We start from the raw sequence: 15,359 nt of genomic DNA, 5'->3' as shown, positions 1-15,359 counted from the left end.
CAGAAATTGACACAACATTGCAAACTGACTATACTTCAATAAAAAATAAAAAATATATAATATTCATATATACAATGTGCAAGTTTCTTGTACATGCATCAAGTTTCTTACATGCATCAAGTCTCTTCAAATAGAATGGAGGCTAGAGGAGTTTCTCATACTGCTGATCAGGTGGATCCTTTGGGTTTAAAAGAAAGGAAAAGAACAACCATACAATGATGGGTACTGTAGGGGGTTCAGGGTAGGATGTGGAGATTCCCCACCCCCTCTCCCACCTGGGTTTTTGAGGGCAGAGTGTTGAGTGGAATTGTTTATTGTGCCAGGGCTACATTAAAGTCTGAGAGCCAGGCAACAATCAATGGCCCAATTACAAAAACAGCTCAGGAAGGTGCCGTTCTGGGGACTTACAGAGATAGCAAGCCTTTCCTCTGTTGATGGAGCACATCATGTTTCTCTGGTGATGCACCAAAGGAAGTGATTGTTTATACTGAGGGGCCATTTTTATGAAAAATAAACAATGCAGTGTGATGTCCTCATTGCCAGGTACTTTCCGCGCATGGGGAACAAGACGATTCCCTTCTACTCATGCAGCCACTGGCTCAACGGAGGGATTCTCCTGGCTTACTCGGACTGCTATTGCTCGTGTTTTCAAAACATATCCGACAAAGTACTCATTTCCAGAATATATAAATGATGCCTATAGATCAGTAAGAAAAAGACAATCTAATAATAGAGTAGACAAATATTTAAACAGACATTTTATAAAAGAAGATATACAAATGGCCCATAAGCCCATGAAAAGATGCTCAAAGTCATTAGGCATCAGAGCAATGCAAATTAAATTTACAATGGGATACCACTGTGCACCACCAGAATGATTAACATGAAAAAGACAGACTGTAGTAGTGAGTGTTGGTGAGGCTATGGAGCAACTGGAATGCTAATATATTGCCGGTGGGAAAGTAACATGGACAACCACTTTGGAAAAACAGTTGCAGAGTTACTTATATAAATAGAAATATGTATATTCAAAGACTTCCCTAATGTTTGTAGCAGTTTTATTTATAATATCTCATAAATGGAAACAACCCAAATGTCCAGCAAGTGAATGGATAAACTGAGTTACTTTCATATAGTACAATAATATTCAATAAAAAAGTAACAATATACTGATTCAGAGAACATGAATTAATCTCAAAAACATTATGTTAAGCAAAAGAAGCCAGAAACAAATGTGTATGTCCTGAACAATTCTATTTATGAGAATTTTCAAAAAGGCAAAAACCCCCAAATGCCCATCAATAAATAATCGGATTAGGAAGATGTGATATATATATATATATATATATATATATATATATATATATAATGGAATATTACTCAACCACGAAAAAGAATGAAATACTACCATTCCTAGACCTAGAGAATATTATGCTTAGTGAAATAAGTCAGACAGAGAAAAACAAATACTATATGATATCACGTATATGTGGAATCTAAAAATTAATACAAATGAATATATATACAAAACAAAAATAGACTCACAGACATAGAAAACAAATTTGTAGTTACCGAAGGGAAGGGGAAGGGGAAAGAACAAATTAGAGGTATAGCATTGACAGATATGAACTACTTTATATAAAATAGATAAGAAACATGGATTTACTGTAAAACAGAGGGAATTATACCCATTATCTTGTAATACCTATAATGGAATATAATCTGCAGAAATACTGAATCACTATGTTGTACACCTGAAACTAACACAGTATTTTAAATCAATTATACTTCAAAAAAATCCAGTTTGAATAGTTAGATAGACAAAGAAAAAAAAAGGCAAAACTGAATTGATTTAAGAAGTAAGAAAGTAAGTTAAATAAAAAACAAAATGCCCCCTTATTGCTCTCTCTCTCTTTGAGCACGTGTAGTTGAATTTGGGTAGGTTATCTTGCTTATGATACAGCTCCATTTGTCTCATAAAGAAAAGACAAACAGCATGCTGTTCTCTAGTGATACAACAGTAAATAGAACAAACGGGGGTTTTGCCATCATGAAGTCTACAACCTGTGGAAGAAAAAGACATTAAATAAGAAATAAATTGAAATTACCCATGGTGGCAAAGGCCATGAAGAGAACAGTGACTGAGAATAAGGGAGGGAGGTCTGGAGGGAGGTGGACCTCATAAGCTATCAGAGTGGCCTCTCTGGGATTACCTGGGCACCTGAGTAACCTGGGATCTGTAGGATGAGAAAACGTGCTTGCAAAAGAGTTGGGAGGGGGTTTGCAGACGAGTATTTCAGATAGAGCAGCATGTGTGTAGGACTTTGAGGGGAAGGGTGGCTTGTTCCAGAAACTGGGAGAATGATTTTGTGGCTAACGGTACTCAAGGGGGGAGGGATACAAGATGAGGTTTGAGAGGACTGTTAATAGCTAGATCAGATTCTCAAAGGAGAGATACTGCCATCTAGAGGTTACTTGGGGAATTTACTAGGGGCATTTTTTTGCTCCTCAAAATTAATGGTACCTCTCCTGGAATTTGTAGATAGGGGACCTGGGAACCTAGATGGCACGCAACATGTGTGACTGTTCTGGAAAATGAAGTATTGACCCATTTTGCAAACAAAATTAAAATGTCCTGCTAGAACACATCATGGAAAAACCCCTTACTGAGTTGCCTCAATGGAGAATCATGGCTTCTCATTTAAATTCACAGACCAAGAGGCCCTTGACTGACTTAGAGTCCGGTCCCTTAGAGGGAGGGAGGACTCTATAACAATGTCGCAAGTATATACTGAAAATCTTCCTTCAGGCTAAGGCGACTGTGGCCATTTACCAGGGTGATTATACACTTGGGAAAGGCAATGCTATTTCTGAGTTGACACTAATAACTAGGGACCCAAAATGCCATGTTTAAATATTGATGGTGAGGATCCTGAGTGGTGGGGAGTGGGAGGGAAGGACTGGATGAAACTTCCAGGTTATCAGTAGTGATTCCAGGAGTCTTCCAGTTAGATGGCGCCCAGTAACCAAATGGGAAAGGAAATTAGAGGGAAAGATTGATTGAAAGGATAATTTAAACTCACACACAGAAAAACAGTGTATCGGTTTTCTATCACTGCGTTACAAACCACTCTAAAACCTAGTGGATTAAAATAACAACTATTCACTATTTCTCAGAATTCCCATTTTCTTAACATATTTATAATAGTTATTTTAAAGTTGTCTATTGCTTCTACAACTAAAGATACAAAGAAGGAACCACAACGAGATGGGCAGGAGGGGTGGCGTCATGGTATAGTCAAGACCCGCATCCCCACAAAAGGGAGAGCAATTGCAGTTGAGGGTCTCCCTGAGGAGCAAGGGGTCTGAGTCTCGCATCGGGCTGCCAGCCTAGGGGTCCTGCACCAGGAAGACAAACCTCCAGAATGTTTGGCTTTGAAGGCCAGCGGGCCTTACTTTCAGGCAACCAGATGGCTGTGGGAAAGAGACTCCACTCTTAAAAGGCGCACACCAAATCTCACATACTCTGGGACCCAGGGCAGAAGAAGTCATTTGAAAAGAGCCTGGGTCAGAGATACTTGCTAATCTTGGAGAGCCTCTTGGAGAGGCAGGAGGCAACTGGAGCTCACCTCGGGGACGCAGACACTGATGGCAGCCGTTTTGGGGAGTTTATCCTGCCATGTGGACACTGATGCTGGTGAGTGCCATTTTGGAATCGTCCCTCTAGCTTATTAGTTCTGGGGCAACTGATTCCACCCACTAACCTTTTGGTACTAGTACTGGGACACCCCAGGCCAAGCAACAAGCTGGGCAGGGACACAAGCCCCACTGCTGGCAGGCCTACTGCCCTAAGACCCCCCTGAGCCCACAGCTGCCCTTGTCCTGGCTCTGCCACTAGAGGGCCGAGGACCCAGCCCTGTACACCAGCACACTAGCACTAGCCCTGGACCCCAAGGACCCTGCAGCCAGAGACCCTAGGACCCTGGTCTACCCAGTGAGTGGGCGCTAGCCCCAGGGACCCCTTGGCCCCAGCTCCACCCACCAGTCCGCCAACACCAACCGCAGGACCTTTGGGTCCTACAGCCAGAGACCCTAGGTCCCACAACAGGCCTTATCCACCAATGGGTGAGCACCAGCCTTGGGATCCCCTGAGTCCTGTCCCCACCCACCAGAAGGTGGTTACCAGCACCACGACCACTGCAACCCTGCAGCCTCTCATTCCAAGACCCAGTTCACCCATCAGCAGGCCAATACTAGATCTGGACCCCTGGCCCCATAACCACTCACTCCAGGACCTGGCTCTGCCCACCAGTGGGCCAGCACTAGTCCCAGGACCAATCCTACAGCCAGCAGCCTCATTACCCAGCCCTGCCAACCAGTGGCTGGCAGCCTCAGCACAAGTCAGGGCCTGGCAACCAACTGGATTGGGGGCCAGCTACACTTACCAGACCCCCCACAGTAGTCAGCCTGCAACAACAGAAGGACTCACGCAGCCCGTATAGAGGGCACCCCTTGAGCACAGAGCTCTGGTGACTGGAGGTGGGTGCACTACTGGGATACATAGGATGTCTCCTACAAAAGGCCACCTCTCCGAGGTTGGGAAATAGAACCAAACTACCAGATACATAGAAAAAAACCCCCAACAAATTAGGCAAAATGAGGCAACAGAGGAATATGTTTCAAATGAAGGAACAAGATAAAACCTTAGAAGAACTCAGTAAAGGGGAGGTAGGCAATCTACCCTACAGAGAGTTCAAGGTAATGATCCTAAAGATGTTCAAAGAACTTGGGAGAAGATTGAATGAACAGAGAGAGAAGTTAGAAGTTTTTAACAAAGAGTTAGAAAATATAAAGAAGAACCCAACAGAGACAAATAATACAATAACTGACATGACAAATATACTAGAGGAAATCAATAGTAGATTAAATGATACAGAGGAATGAACCAATGAGCTGCAAGACAGAGAAGTGGAAATCACTGAAGCTGAACAGAAAAAATAAAAAAGAATAAAAAAAAATGAGGACAGTTTAAGAGACCTCTGGGACGACATCAAGTGTACTAATATTCACATTATAGGGGTCCCAGGAGGAGAAGAGAGAGAGAAAGGGGCAGAGAATATACTTGAAGACATAAAGCTGAAAATGTCCCTAACCTGGGAAAGGAAACAGACATTCGGGTCTGGGAAGCACAGAGTCCCAAAGAGGATCACACCACCAGACATTGTAATAAAAATGGCAAAAATTAAAGAAAGAATATTAAAAGCAGCCAGGGATAAGCAACAAGTTATGTACAAAGGAACTCCCATAAGGCTATCAGCTGACTTTCAGCAGAAACTCTGCGGCCAGAAGGGAATAGCATGATATGTTGAAAGCGATGAAAGGGAAAAACCTACAATCAGGAATACTCTACCTGGCAAGGCTTTCATTCAGATTTGATGGAGAGATTGAAAGCTTTACAGACGAAAGCTAAAAGAGTTCAGCATCACCAAACCAGCTTTACGATAAATATTAAAGGAAATTCTCTAAGAATAGAAAGAGAGATCAGATTTGTGATTCCTAGAGGTAAGGTAGAGGGAGGGAAATTGGATGAAAGCTGTCAAAAGGCACAAACTGCCAGTTATAAGATACATAAGTACTAGAGATGTGATGTACAACATGATGAGTATAATTAACACTGCTGTATATTATATGTGAAAGTTGTTAAGAGAGTAAATCCTGAGAGTTCTCATCATAAGACAAATTTTTTTTCTACTGCTTTAACTTTGTATCTATGTGAGATGAGGGAAGTTCACTAAACTTATCATGATAATCACTTCATGATATATGTACGTCAAATATTATGCTGTGCACCTTAAATGTACATAGTGTATAAGTTAAACATATATCAGGTGACATATAGTGCCATATGCCAATTATATCTTAATCAAACCAGAAGAAAGAAGTTGTCTGTTAATTCCAACAACTGCGCCATCTTTGGGTCTGCTTCTATTGATTACTTTGATTCTTGATTGTGTCATATTTTCCTTCTTCTGAACATGTCTTTTAACTTTGAAATATTCTGTGCCAGAAATTGTATTCAAAAGAACTATAGAGACTAGAATAAGTTTTTTTTTTTTTTTTTTACTCAAGGAGAGCATATCCTTTCTTCTGTTAGCTAATTGGTTCTGGTTGTTAACACACCTCTGCAAACCAAGACAACAAAATGTTTTTAGTTCTTGTTGTGTTACCACGTAGGTAAAAAGAAAAGTTTGGAATTTCAGAGTAATGATTTATGAGATGATAATGAGGTCACAGAGATGAATATTATAGCTAAAGACAGCTGGTAAGAGCACCATGGGATTACTGAGAACAACCTGAGTTAATCTCTGAAAATGAACACATTTATACCTAAAGTCTTTACCTTAAAAATTCTAGAAACATAAGGATACATAAGCACACTTTTCATTAGCTGCCAGAATGATATTATCATATGTTGCATAGATTCCAGAAAATTCCACTGCACACTTGTGAGAGTGAGATTGAAAAAGGCAAAGAATGATTATTATGATGAAAATAGTTTTGACTTAACAGACCACCTGAAAGAGGACCTTCTGAGAACAGCTGTGTAGACTAACAGGCAAACACCAAGATCAGCCAGAGATGTTTATTGACAGAGCTCGGGCATCCTCCGGGGTCTGACTCAGGGTAGCTTCATCTGCATTTTGATGGCTTTAGGCTTCAAAGAACTTAAAATCTCCTTAACATTTCTCTTGGCTGGTACTTGGGCTTCACACAGCACATTTTATTATTTGTGCAGTAAACATAGACGCTTTCCTTCTTGAAGCATCTCTGACGGCATCTGCCACGAAGATTCCAGCATTTTTGGGTGCCACCTGACACACAAAAAAGAAAGAAGAATGGAGATGGTGTCAGTACTAAGAAGGGGTAGGTTCTGAGTTTGGAAGATCTTAAAAGGGTTAAAACAGATGTGATAGAGGGTGCTCAGTTTCCTTTGGCTTCCATCTGTATCTCTTGCTTCCCCTTTATTAGGTCTCTTGTGATTACACTGAGTGCACCCAGAAACGCCAAGATAATCTCCCCATCTCAAGATCCTTAACTTAATCACACCTGCAAAATCTCCTTTACCATGTAAGGTAACATATTCATAGGTTCTGGGGATTAGGGCTTGGAAAGCTTTGGGGAGTCATTATTTAGCCCACTACGTTACGCAAAAGATAAAAACTATAACACATTTCAGAGAAAGAAAGGAAGACATAAAGAAATGAAGAGAGCCACCATGTTCATGGATTCAAAGACTTAATTTTGATAAGATCTCAATTCTCCTTAAATTAATCAACACAGTCCCAAGAAAAATTCCAGCAGGCTATTTTGTAGAATTGAAAAGCTGATTCTAAAATTTATGTGAAAATGCAAAGGACCTGAAACAGCTAAAACAATTTTTGAAACAACAAAGTTTGAGGACTTACACTACCTGCTTTCAAGGTTTACTACAAAGCCGGAGTAACCAAGACAACATGGTATTGGCATAAGGACAGACATATAGATTAGTGGAATGGCAGAGAGAGTCCATAAGTTGATCCCAACCTATATGGTCAATTGATTTTCAACAAAGATGTCAAGGTAATTCAAAGAGGGAAACGGAAATCCTTTTCATTAAACGATGCTAGCATATCCATGTGCAAATAAGTGAACCTCAACCTTTATCTCACACTATACACAAAAATTACCTCGAAATGAATTATGGACCTAAATGTAAGAGCTAAAACAATATAGCATCTGGAAGAAACCATAGGAGAAAATGTAAGAATACATTGGACTTCTTCAAAACTAAAAGTTCTTGCCTTTCAAAAGACACTGTTAAGTAAATCAAAAGGCAATTTACAGTCTAGAAGAAAGTATTTACAAAGGGTATATCTTACAAAGAAAGTTTACCTAGAATACATATAACACACAACAAAAAACCTGATTAAAAGTGGGCATTACACCAAAGAAGGCATAAATGGCAAATAAGCACAACAAAATGTTTCATATGATTAGTCATTAAGTATTTTAGTTATCAGTAAAACAATGAAAACTACATGCCCACTAGAATGGTTAAAATGGAAAGACAGACAATCCATGTGTTGACAAAGATGCGGAGCAACTGTAAATCTCGTATCGTTGGTAGGAATGCAAAATGGTACAGCCACTTTGGAAAACGGTTTGCAGTTTTTTATGAAGTTTATCATAACCTTAATCATACAACCCAGCAACTCCACCCTTAGGTATTTAGAGAAATGAAGACTTGCATTGACCCTTTCAGAATAGCTTTATTTATAACAGCGAAAAACTGGAAACTGCCCAAACATCTAACAATTAGTTAATTGATAAACAAATTGTGGTTTATATTCATACAATGGACTACTACTCACCAACACAAAGAAACAAGCTACTGACACATGAACATGGTTGAATCACAAAAGCATTATGCGAAGTTAAAGAAGCTGGGCACAAAAGCCTTCATGTTGTATAATTTCAAAAGGCCAAACTAAAGTGACAGAATGTAGATTAGTCATAGCTGGTGGCTGAGGGACCCAAGAGGTGACTGATAGCAAAGGGGCATGAGAGCTTTTTTCAGGGTAATGGAAATGTATTAAACCACAATTGCAGTGGTGGTTACGTGAGTGTATAAATTTGTTGAAACTCGTGTTATATACTTAAAATGTGGACATTTAATCTTATGTAAATGATAATTCAATAAAACTGATAAAAAATAAGAAAAAAGTTCAATAGATAGGCAGAGGAGATTCAACACAGAGACAAGATGAGACCTTGAGAAATAAAATCAGAGCAAGATGTCAGAAGAAATATTACAAACTATAATTCAAGAGAACATTTCTTTAAACAAAAGGTGACTTGAAAATGCTGAAGGAGTACACAGCATATCTGAGAATATTGGTGCGGAAGAAATAACATACCGAAGTAATACGGAATAGTCTGAGTACAAATCCTGAAGTCCTCACTTTGAATAGGAATTATCAATATGAATTCATGAGGTATTTCATGTGTATTCAATGTGTTGATTTTGCCACCTGTTCTATCTACTGTAAAGATGTAGAGGGAAGAACCAGTTTAGTAGCGTTGAATATTGGTAGCATCTAGATCACAGTTCTGAAATGCCATTTTCTTACTAAAAAAAATTAGGGCTTCTTAAAGAAATGGCTAGTTCAAGGTCTGGCGCAGGAATTGCTCACGATGAGCCCAGTATATCTTGTCACACCAGATAACTAGTTGTGAACCAGTGAAACTGCTTTTGTTAATGAACAAAAGGACAAAGTGCTGAGAAACCCTGTTTTCTCAAATCAAACCTGTCAGAAACTTTGTATTTGAAATATCTGCCCCACAAATCCACATGACCCACCCCTTATCCTCCCTCAGGTCACAGTGAGCCATTCCAGGAATACTCCTTTCAAATGGCAAATCCATATTCCGCTGGTAATCGTTGTCCCCTTTCCTGCCTGTTTTGTTCTTTATACTCACAATCTGACATTCTGTATGTTTCACTTACTTAAAAATTTTTTTCTGCCTCCCTCAATAGAATGTAAGCTCCAAGAGCCTGAAGGATTCTTTCTTTTCTTTTTTTTTGGGGGGAGCGGAGGGAGGGAGATAATTAGGTTTTATTTTTATTTATTTACTAATATTTTAATGGAGGTACTGGGGATTGAACCCAGAACCCCATGCACCCTAAGTACACACTCTACCACTGAGCTATACCCTCCCCCTCGAAGGCTTTTCTTACCTTGTTTTGTTCTGTTCTGTTCACTGCTCTACCTCCTGTATCTACAGTACCTGGAACATGAAATCCATTCAATCATGTTTGTTGAATGAATTGATTAAATAAATCATGATATGTCAGGTTTCTTTCTTCTAAACCCAGGTGTAATCTTGGAGAAGGAGAAATGCTCAAAGATGGAATATTTATTCCAAAGAGACAGAATTAACTTGAAACTGTTTTAACTCAGAACAGAGGAACATTTAACTGCTAAGTGCCCTCCACCACTGTCCTGGCAGCAGGATGGAAGTTCCTGGAAAAATCTAGGTGAGTTATAGAAAATGAAGAAGCTACTTTTTTTTTTTTTTTGCACACCAAAGTTTCAGTGTGTTCAATGTTGTTCCCTCAACCCTAGATGGCTATATGCATGGCTTTGTTATAGTTTGAGAAATGAGGAAATTGAAATTCTGGGCTGACCATGGGCACCCCAGGACCCTGGATCCCCTCTGGCACTCTGGGTTTAAATACTATTTCACGTCTCTCCCAGTGAGTTCCTTCCAGGCCATGTCACTGATCTCTGTGGTCCTAGCTCCCAACACCAGAGCTAGGCACAGAGACAGCAACAAATAAATACGAGCTCTCCTCTCTCCTTAAAGTGGCTGCAGTCTTTACAAAGCCTAGATCATTCTGGGGACGATTTTGTGAAAGGGCCACTACTATCCCATCCACTCCCTGCTCCTCCCGCCCACCTCTTCCGTTCTTCCTCACACGTGGGGCCACCCGGGCATGCTCCCTGGGAGAGTGGGGTGGGGTGGCTGAGCCAGAAGCTCTAGGTGTAGTTGATGCCTAAGATCTGGCGCCTGCCGCCGGTGCGGGCTCCTCCTCCACGTGACTCCGTGAGGAGACCTACAGAGGCCGGGCAGCCCATCCTCCCCGCCCGTGGGATTCTGTGACCAGGTCTCACTCTCCACACCCTGCCCCTTCCCTGAAGAGGTCCAGGTTACCTGGAGTGAGCTGGGACAAGAGCAGCAGTGCAGCCAGAGTCAGCAAAAGGAGCTTCATGGCTGGAAGTGGCCAAGTGAAGCTGCAAGTCCGATGTGCTGGCAAAGCTAATTGGGGGAGAGCTCTGGCCTCTCTGGCTTCCCCTCCCTTGGTCCAACCGGAACAGATGTCACCCGCACGTGCCCTCAGCTGACCACGGGCACGGCCCCCTTGCCCTGTGAGCCCGCAGTGTGCAGCCACACGCCCTGAGCTGGCACGCTTCCTTCGTCACTTAGGTCATGCAACAAGGTCCCACATCCAAGACCTCGTACGCATCCTTCCACCCGGCTCTAAACCGCCGGCACCAACGGACCACAAGGGGGCGCCACGCACAAGGACTCCAGAAGGTCGAGGCCGACCTCGCAGGGAAGATGGCAATGAATCGTGTTTGGAGGCATAAATACCAAAGCACCAGGCGATGAGCTGAAATGCGGTTCTAGGCGAAGGGAAGTCTGTACCAAGGTTTCTGTTGGTGTGGAATATGAGAAATAGGAGGTAACTGGGGCGGAAACTGGCAGGAGAATGGTAGTAAGAGATGAAGCTCCCACACCAGCCTGGCTGTGCCGTCTCAGTACCAGCAGCCGCAGCGCCCCGCCACCCGAGGGCTGACCAGGCAGTGGACCTTACCCACAGAGCCAGACCTTCTGGGCGCCAGGCTGTGCCCCTTCCTCAGAGATCCAAGAACCAGTTACTGGGTCCCTCTGAACACTTAAGTTTTGAAAATCCGTCCTCTTCCCTCAGTTCTCACAGCCGGGGGTGGGGGTGGTTACTGTTTCCGCAGGGTCTTCGGTTTGCTCGTTTTCAGCCTTCCAACAACCGTGCAGCCAATTCCTTATATGAAATATCCTATGTGGCTTCCGTTTCCCAGCTGAACCCTACTTGATACAGCAATCAAGGGTGGAAAAGCATATGTAGGATTTACAAGACAAAATAACACTGAAAAACCATTTCCATAGGGGCAGAAAACATATCGAGGATGATGAAGAATGGAAGGTAAGTGAAAGAGTGAGGTCAGTAGGTGTAAACAACTCCTAAAATCTTTACCGGGGTGGGGGAATAGCTCCAGCGGTAGAGTGCATGCTTAGGGCAAGGTCCTGGGTTCAAACCTCAGTACCTCCATTAAAATAAACAAATAAATTAAAAAAACCCTAACCAGTCCCCGTAACATTAAATTAAAACCTTTACAAGAGGAGATAGAAGCTAGGAAGGGACTCAGTGCCCAATGACTAGAAATCCACCGTTGTCTGTGTTCATTTCTAAGGAGGTTCATTTTTCAAATATGTATTAGTTAAGGCTCATTCAGGGAAGCAGCAGAATGCCATCAGCATTAGGTAATAAGGATTTTATTATAAGGATGAGACGCTATTCAATTGTGGGAGAAGCTGGGAAGAAAGATCTGAGCCTGGGGTAGTGAGATCACTAAGGCAGCTGACATAGAATTCTGTGAAAGGTCATTTGTTCTTCAAAGCTACTGCCTGTTTGAGTTCATAGAGGAGTGTTGAGCAGTGAGCCTGGGCCCGGGGTCACTTTGGTCAGCAGGGCTGGCAATTGGGAAGGAGAGCTGACGTGCAGCAGGAAACAGCGAGGACAGACTGAAACCTACAAACCTCTGTGATTCTGTCTCTCACCACCTCTGACCAATGACAACCTTCAGAGCACAGTGATGCTGCTTCATCCCCATCTCCCAAATCTCATGAAAAAGAAAGGAAGGAAGGAAGGAAGGAAGGAAGGAAGGAAGGAAGGAAGGAAGGAAGGAAGAAAGAAAAAAGAAAGAAAGAAAGAAAGAAAGAAGAAGAGAAGAGAAGAGAAGAAAAGAAAAGAAAAGAAAAGAAAGTTAGTTTGTGGCAAATCCTAACTCGATTCCATACAGGGAAAGGAACTGCAAAATGTACTTTCATCCTTGCTTGGGCTGTATGAGTACCCGCCAGGCTAGCGACAAAAACATCACCAAATGCATAAGTTCAAACTCATCGAATTGTATGCATTAAGTATATGCAGTTTTTTTGTATACCAATCATACTTCAACAAAGCTGTAAAGAAATTTCAAAATGCGATTTCCCATTCTAGTGGCTAGAGAATATGGCAGAAATGTATCTGTTGGATTCGTTCCTCCCTTAGAGAAGAGACCCTACTGTTTAAAATGCCGGGATATACAGAGGATTTGGATATTGAGGGTGGGAGAGGCAGAGCTGAACATATCTGGTCCTGACTCTGCGACTAACTTTCAGTGTGATTTTAGGAGAATCACTTTTTCCTCTGGGCCTCCATCTCTTCAGTCAGGTATTTGGGGCAGATGGGCAGTAGGGAATGTATCATATATAGTTCTCTAGATGCTGAAATGACATCAAAAGTGAAAGAATGAAGCAGTTTATGTTTTAAACATCGAAACAGGGCAAGGTAATTGTATTTGCAACTGAGGGTTGTCTGGGTTGACTTCTTCTGACTCCAAGTCTTTGAAGCAGGTCGGAGGTCCTTTCCCTTGACCCCAATTCCTGAATACACTGTGTGGCTCTTGCAAAATCACAGTCTGCCTCTGGAATGGCTCCTTGCATAGTCAGTGTACTAATTTTGCTTTTTGTTTTTAAGCCACCAAGTTTGTGGTAATTTTTTTTATTCTTATTTTTTTATTGAAGTGTAGTTGATTGACAATGTTAGTTTCAGGTGTGCTTTGCTCTGGTTTTGTTATCCTCCTGAAGACCCCAGAATAGATGTAACCACATGAGCTGTTTTAGTTACAGGGGACAGGGGAGCTGGGGAAGATTCTGGAACATGTGCACCTCTGAGCACACCTCAGACATCATAGTCTGTCCATGGTGAGTCAGGAGGGCCAACTTCCCCATTGAACCAGGAATCAAAAAAAAAAAAAGAATTCAAATGGCAGTGAGGTATCATTTCTCCAAATTGGCAAGAATACTATTCCATTAATAATTCCAGAATTTGTAGGATATAGGGAAAGAGTAAGGTCTTGATCATGGAAATGCAAGCTGGTGCAACCTCTTTTGGAGGGTGTTTGCCAATACCCAAAGTCTTTAAACTATGCATGTCCTGCAATCCAGCAACTTCACTTCCAGGACTTGGTAGGAGGGCATTATACAATGATAAAGGCATCAATACAAGAAGAGGATATAAGATTTATTAAAATATATGCACCTAATATAGCAACATCTGAATATATAAAGCAAATATTAGCAGACACAAAGGGAGAGCTTGAAAATAATACAATAACAGTAAGAGAATTTAGTGCTCCACTTACATCAATGGATAGGTTATCCAGACAGACAATCAACAGGAAACAGTAGTTTTAAATGACATATTAGACCTGCTGGACATAATAGATAATCTATAGAACATTCAATTCCAAAATGGCAGAATACACATTCTTCTCAAGTGCTCATGGACTGTTCTCCAGGATAGACCACACGCTGACTAACTTACTTCACTTAGTATGATCATCTCTAGACGTTCTCCAACATCTCCCAGTGTTGTAGAGAACAGAACGGGGAATCCAGTGAGATCAAAGCAGATCAGAACGTTAGAGAGGGTAGAGGTGCTCAGAGAGCCCTCCAGACACCTGTGAAGGATCCTCAAGCCTTCAGCTCAATAATTACCATAGTATGTATTAGAAAACCACCCAATCCTGGGCCATTTAAAAGGGAACAATCCTTGGTATTTACATAGGGCTACAAATCACTCTGATTTCCTACAGCCAGAATAAAAACTTTTGGGCTTTCTATATACAGTATCATGTCATCTGCAATTAGTAACAATTTTACTTCTTCCCTTCCAATTTGGATGCTTTTTATCTCTTTTTCTTGTCTGAGTGCTGTGGCTAGGACCTCCAGCACTATAATAAATAGACGTGGTGAGAGTGGGCTTTCTTGTCTTGTTTCTGATTTTAGAGAAAAAGCTTTTCACCATTGAGTATGATGTTAGCTGTGGGTTTGTCATAAATGGCCTTAATTATGTTGAGGTATGTTCCCTCTATACCAACTTTGATGAGAATTTTTCTCATGAACTGATGTTAAACTTTTTCAGATACTCTTTCTGCATTTATTGAGATTATCATGTGACTTTTATCCTTCCTTTTGCAAGTGTGGAATATCATACTAATTGATTTGTGAGTTTTGAACCATTCATGCATCCCTGGAATAAACCCCCCTTGATTATGTGTATGATCCTTTTTACGTATTGTTGAACTCATTTTGCTAATATTGGTTGAGAATTTTTGCATCTATAGTGATCAAAGATATTGACCTGTAATTTTCTTCTTTTGTTGTGTCTTTGTTTATTTTTGGTATCAGGGTAATGGTGACCTCATGGAATGAATTTGGGGTGCGCCCTCCTCTTTGATTTTTTTGGGAATAGTTTGAGAAGGATAGGTATTAGCTCTGTTTTTTTTTTTATTAAAGCATAGTTGACCAATAATGTGTTAGTTTCTGGTGTACAGCATAGTGTATCAGTTATACATATATATATATATTTTTTTTCATTATAGAATATTATATAGAACATTATACAAGATATTGAATGTAGTAACCTTGTTGCTTATCTGTTTTATATATAGTAG

At 41.1% G+C, this 15,359-nt stretch overlaps 1 protein-coding gene and 1 non-coding gene across 2 annotated transcripts; both read right to left on the bottom strand.

The window, feature by feature from the left end:
• Positions 1 to 6,628: 6,628 nt before the first annotated feature.
• On the bottom strand, positions 6,629 to 10,963 carry LOC116284298 (beta-defensin 123). Its single transcript, XM_031687587.2, has 2 exons — positions 10,756 to 10,963; positions 6,629 to 6,872 (listed from the first exon to the last, which is right to left on the bottom strand). The coding sequence occupies exons 1-2, from the start codon at positions 10,811 to 10,813 to the stop codon at positions 6,727 to 6,729; spliced, it is 204 nt and encodes a 67-aa protein (XP_031543447.1). The 5' UTR covers positions 10,814 to 10,963; the 3' UTR covers positions 6,629 to 6,726.
• On the bottom strand, positions 9,686 to 9,758 carry TRNAP-AGG (transfer RNA proline (anticodon AGG)). The gene has a single exon. It is a non-coding gene; the product is annotated as a tRNA-Pro (tRNA).
• Positions 10,964 to 15,359: the final 4,396 nt, after the last annotated feature.

The sequence above is a fragment of the Vicugna pacos genome, chromosome 19 (genome assembly GCF_048564905.1).
Source record: "Vicugna pacos chromosome 19, VicPac4, whole genome shotgun sequence".
NCBI classification, from domain to species: Eukaryota; Metazoa; Chordata; class Mammalia; order Artiodactyla; family Camelidae; genus Vicugna; species Vicugna pacos.
The sequence above is the reverse complement of the archived record's forward strand: the minus strand, read 5'-3'. Positions and strand labels throughout refer to the sequence as shown.

Excerpts from the sequence above, each read along its gene's own strand:
- LOC116284298 (XM_031687587.2), bottom strand. The coding sequence starts at position 10,813 with ATGAAGCTCCTTTTGCTGACTCTGGCTGCACTGCTGCTCTTGTCCCAG. Across the intron at positions 6,873-10,755 it reads CTTGTCCCAGCTCACTCCAG|GTGGCACCCAAAAATGCTGG; the intron begins GTAACCTGGACC and ends TTTGTGTGTCAG.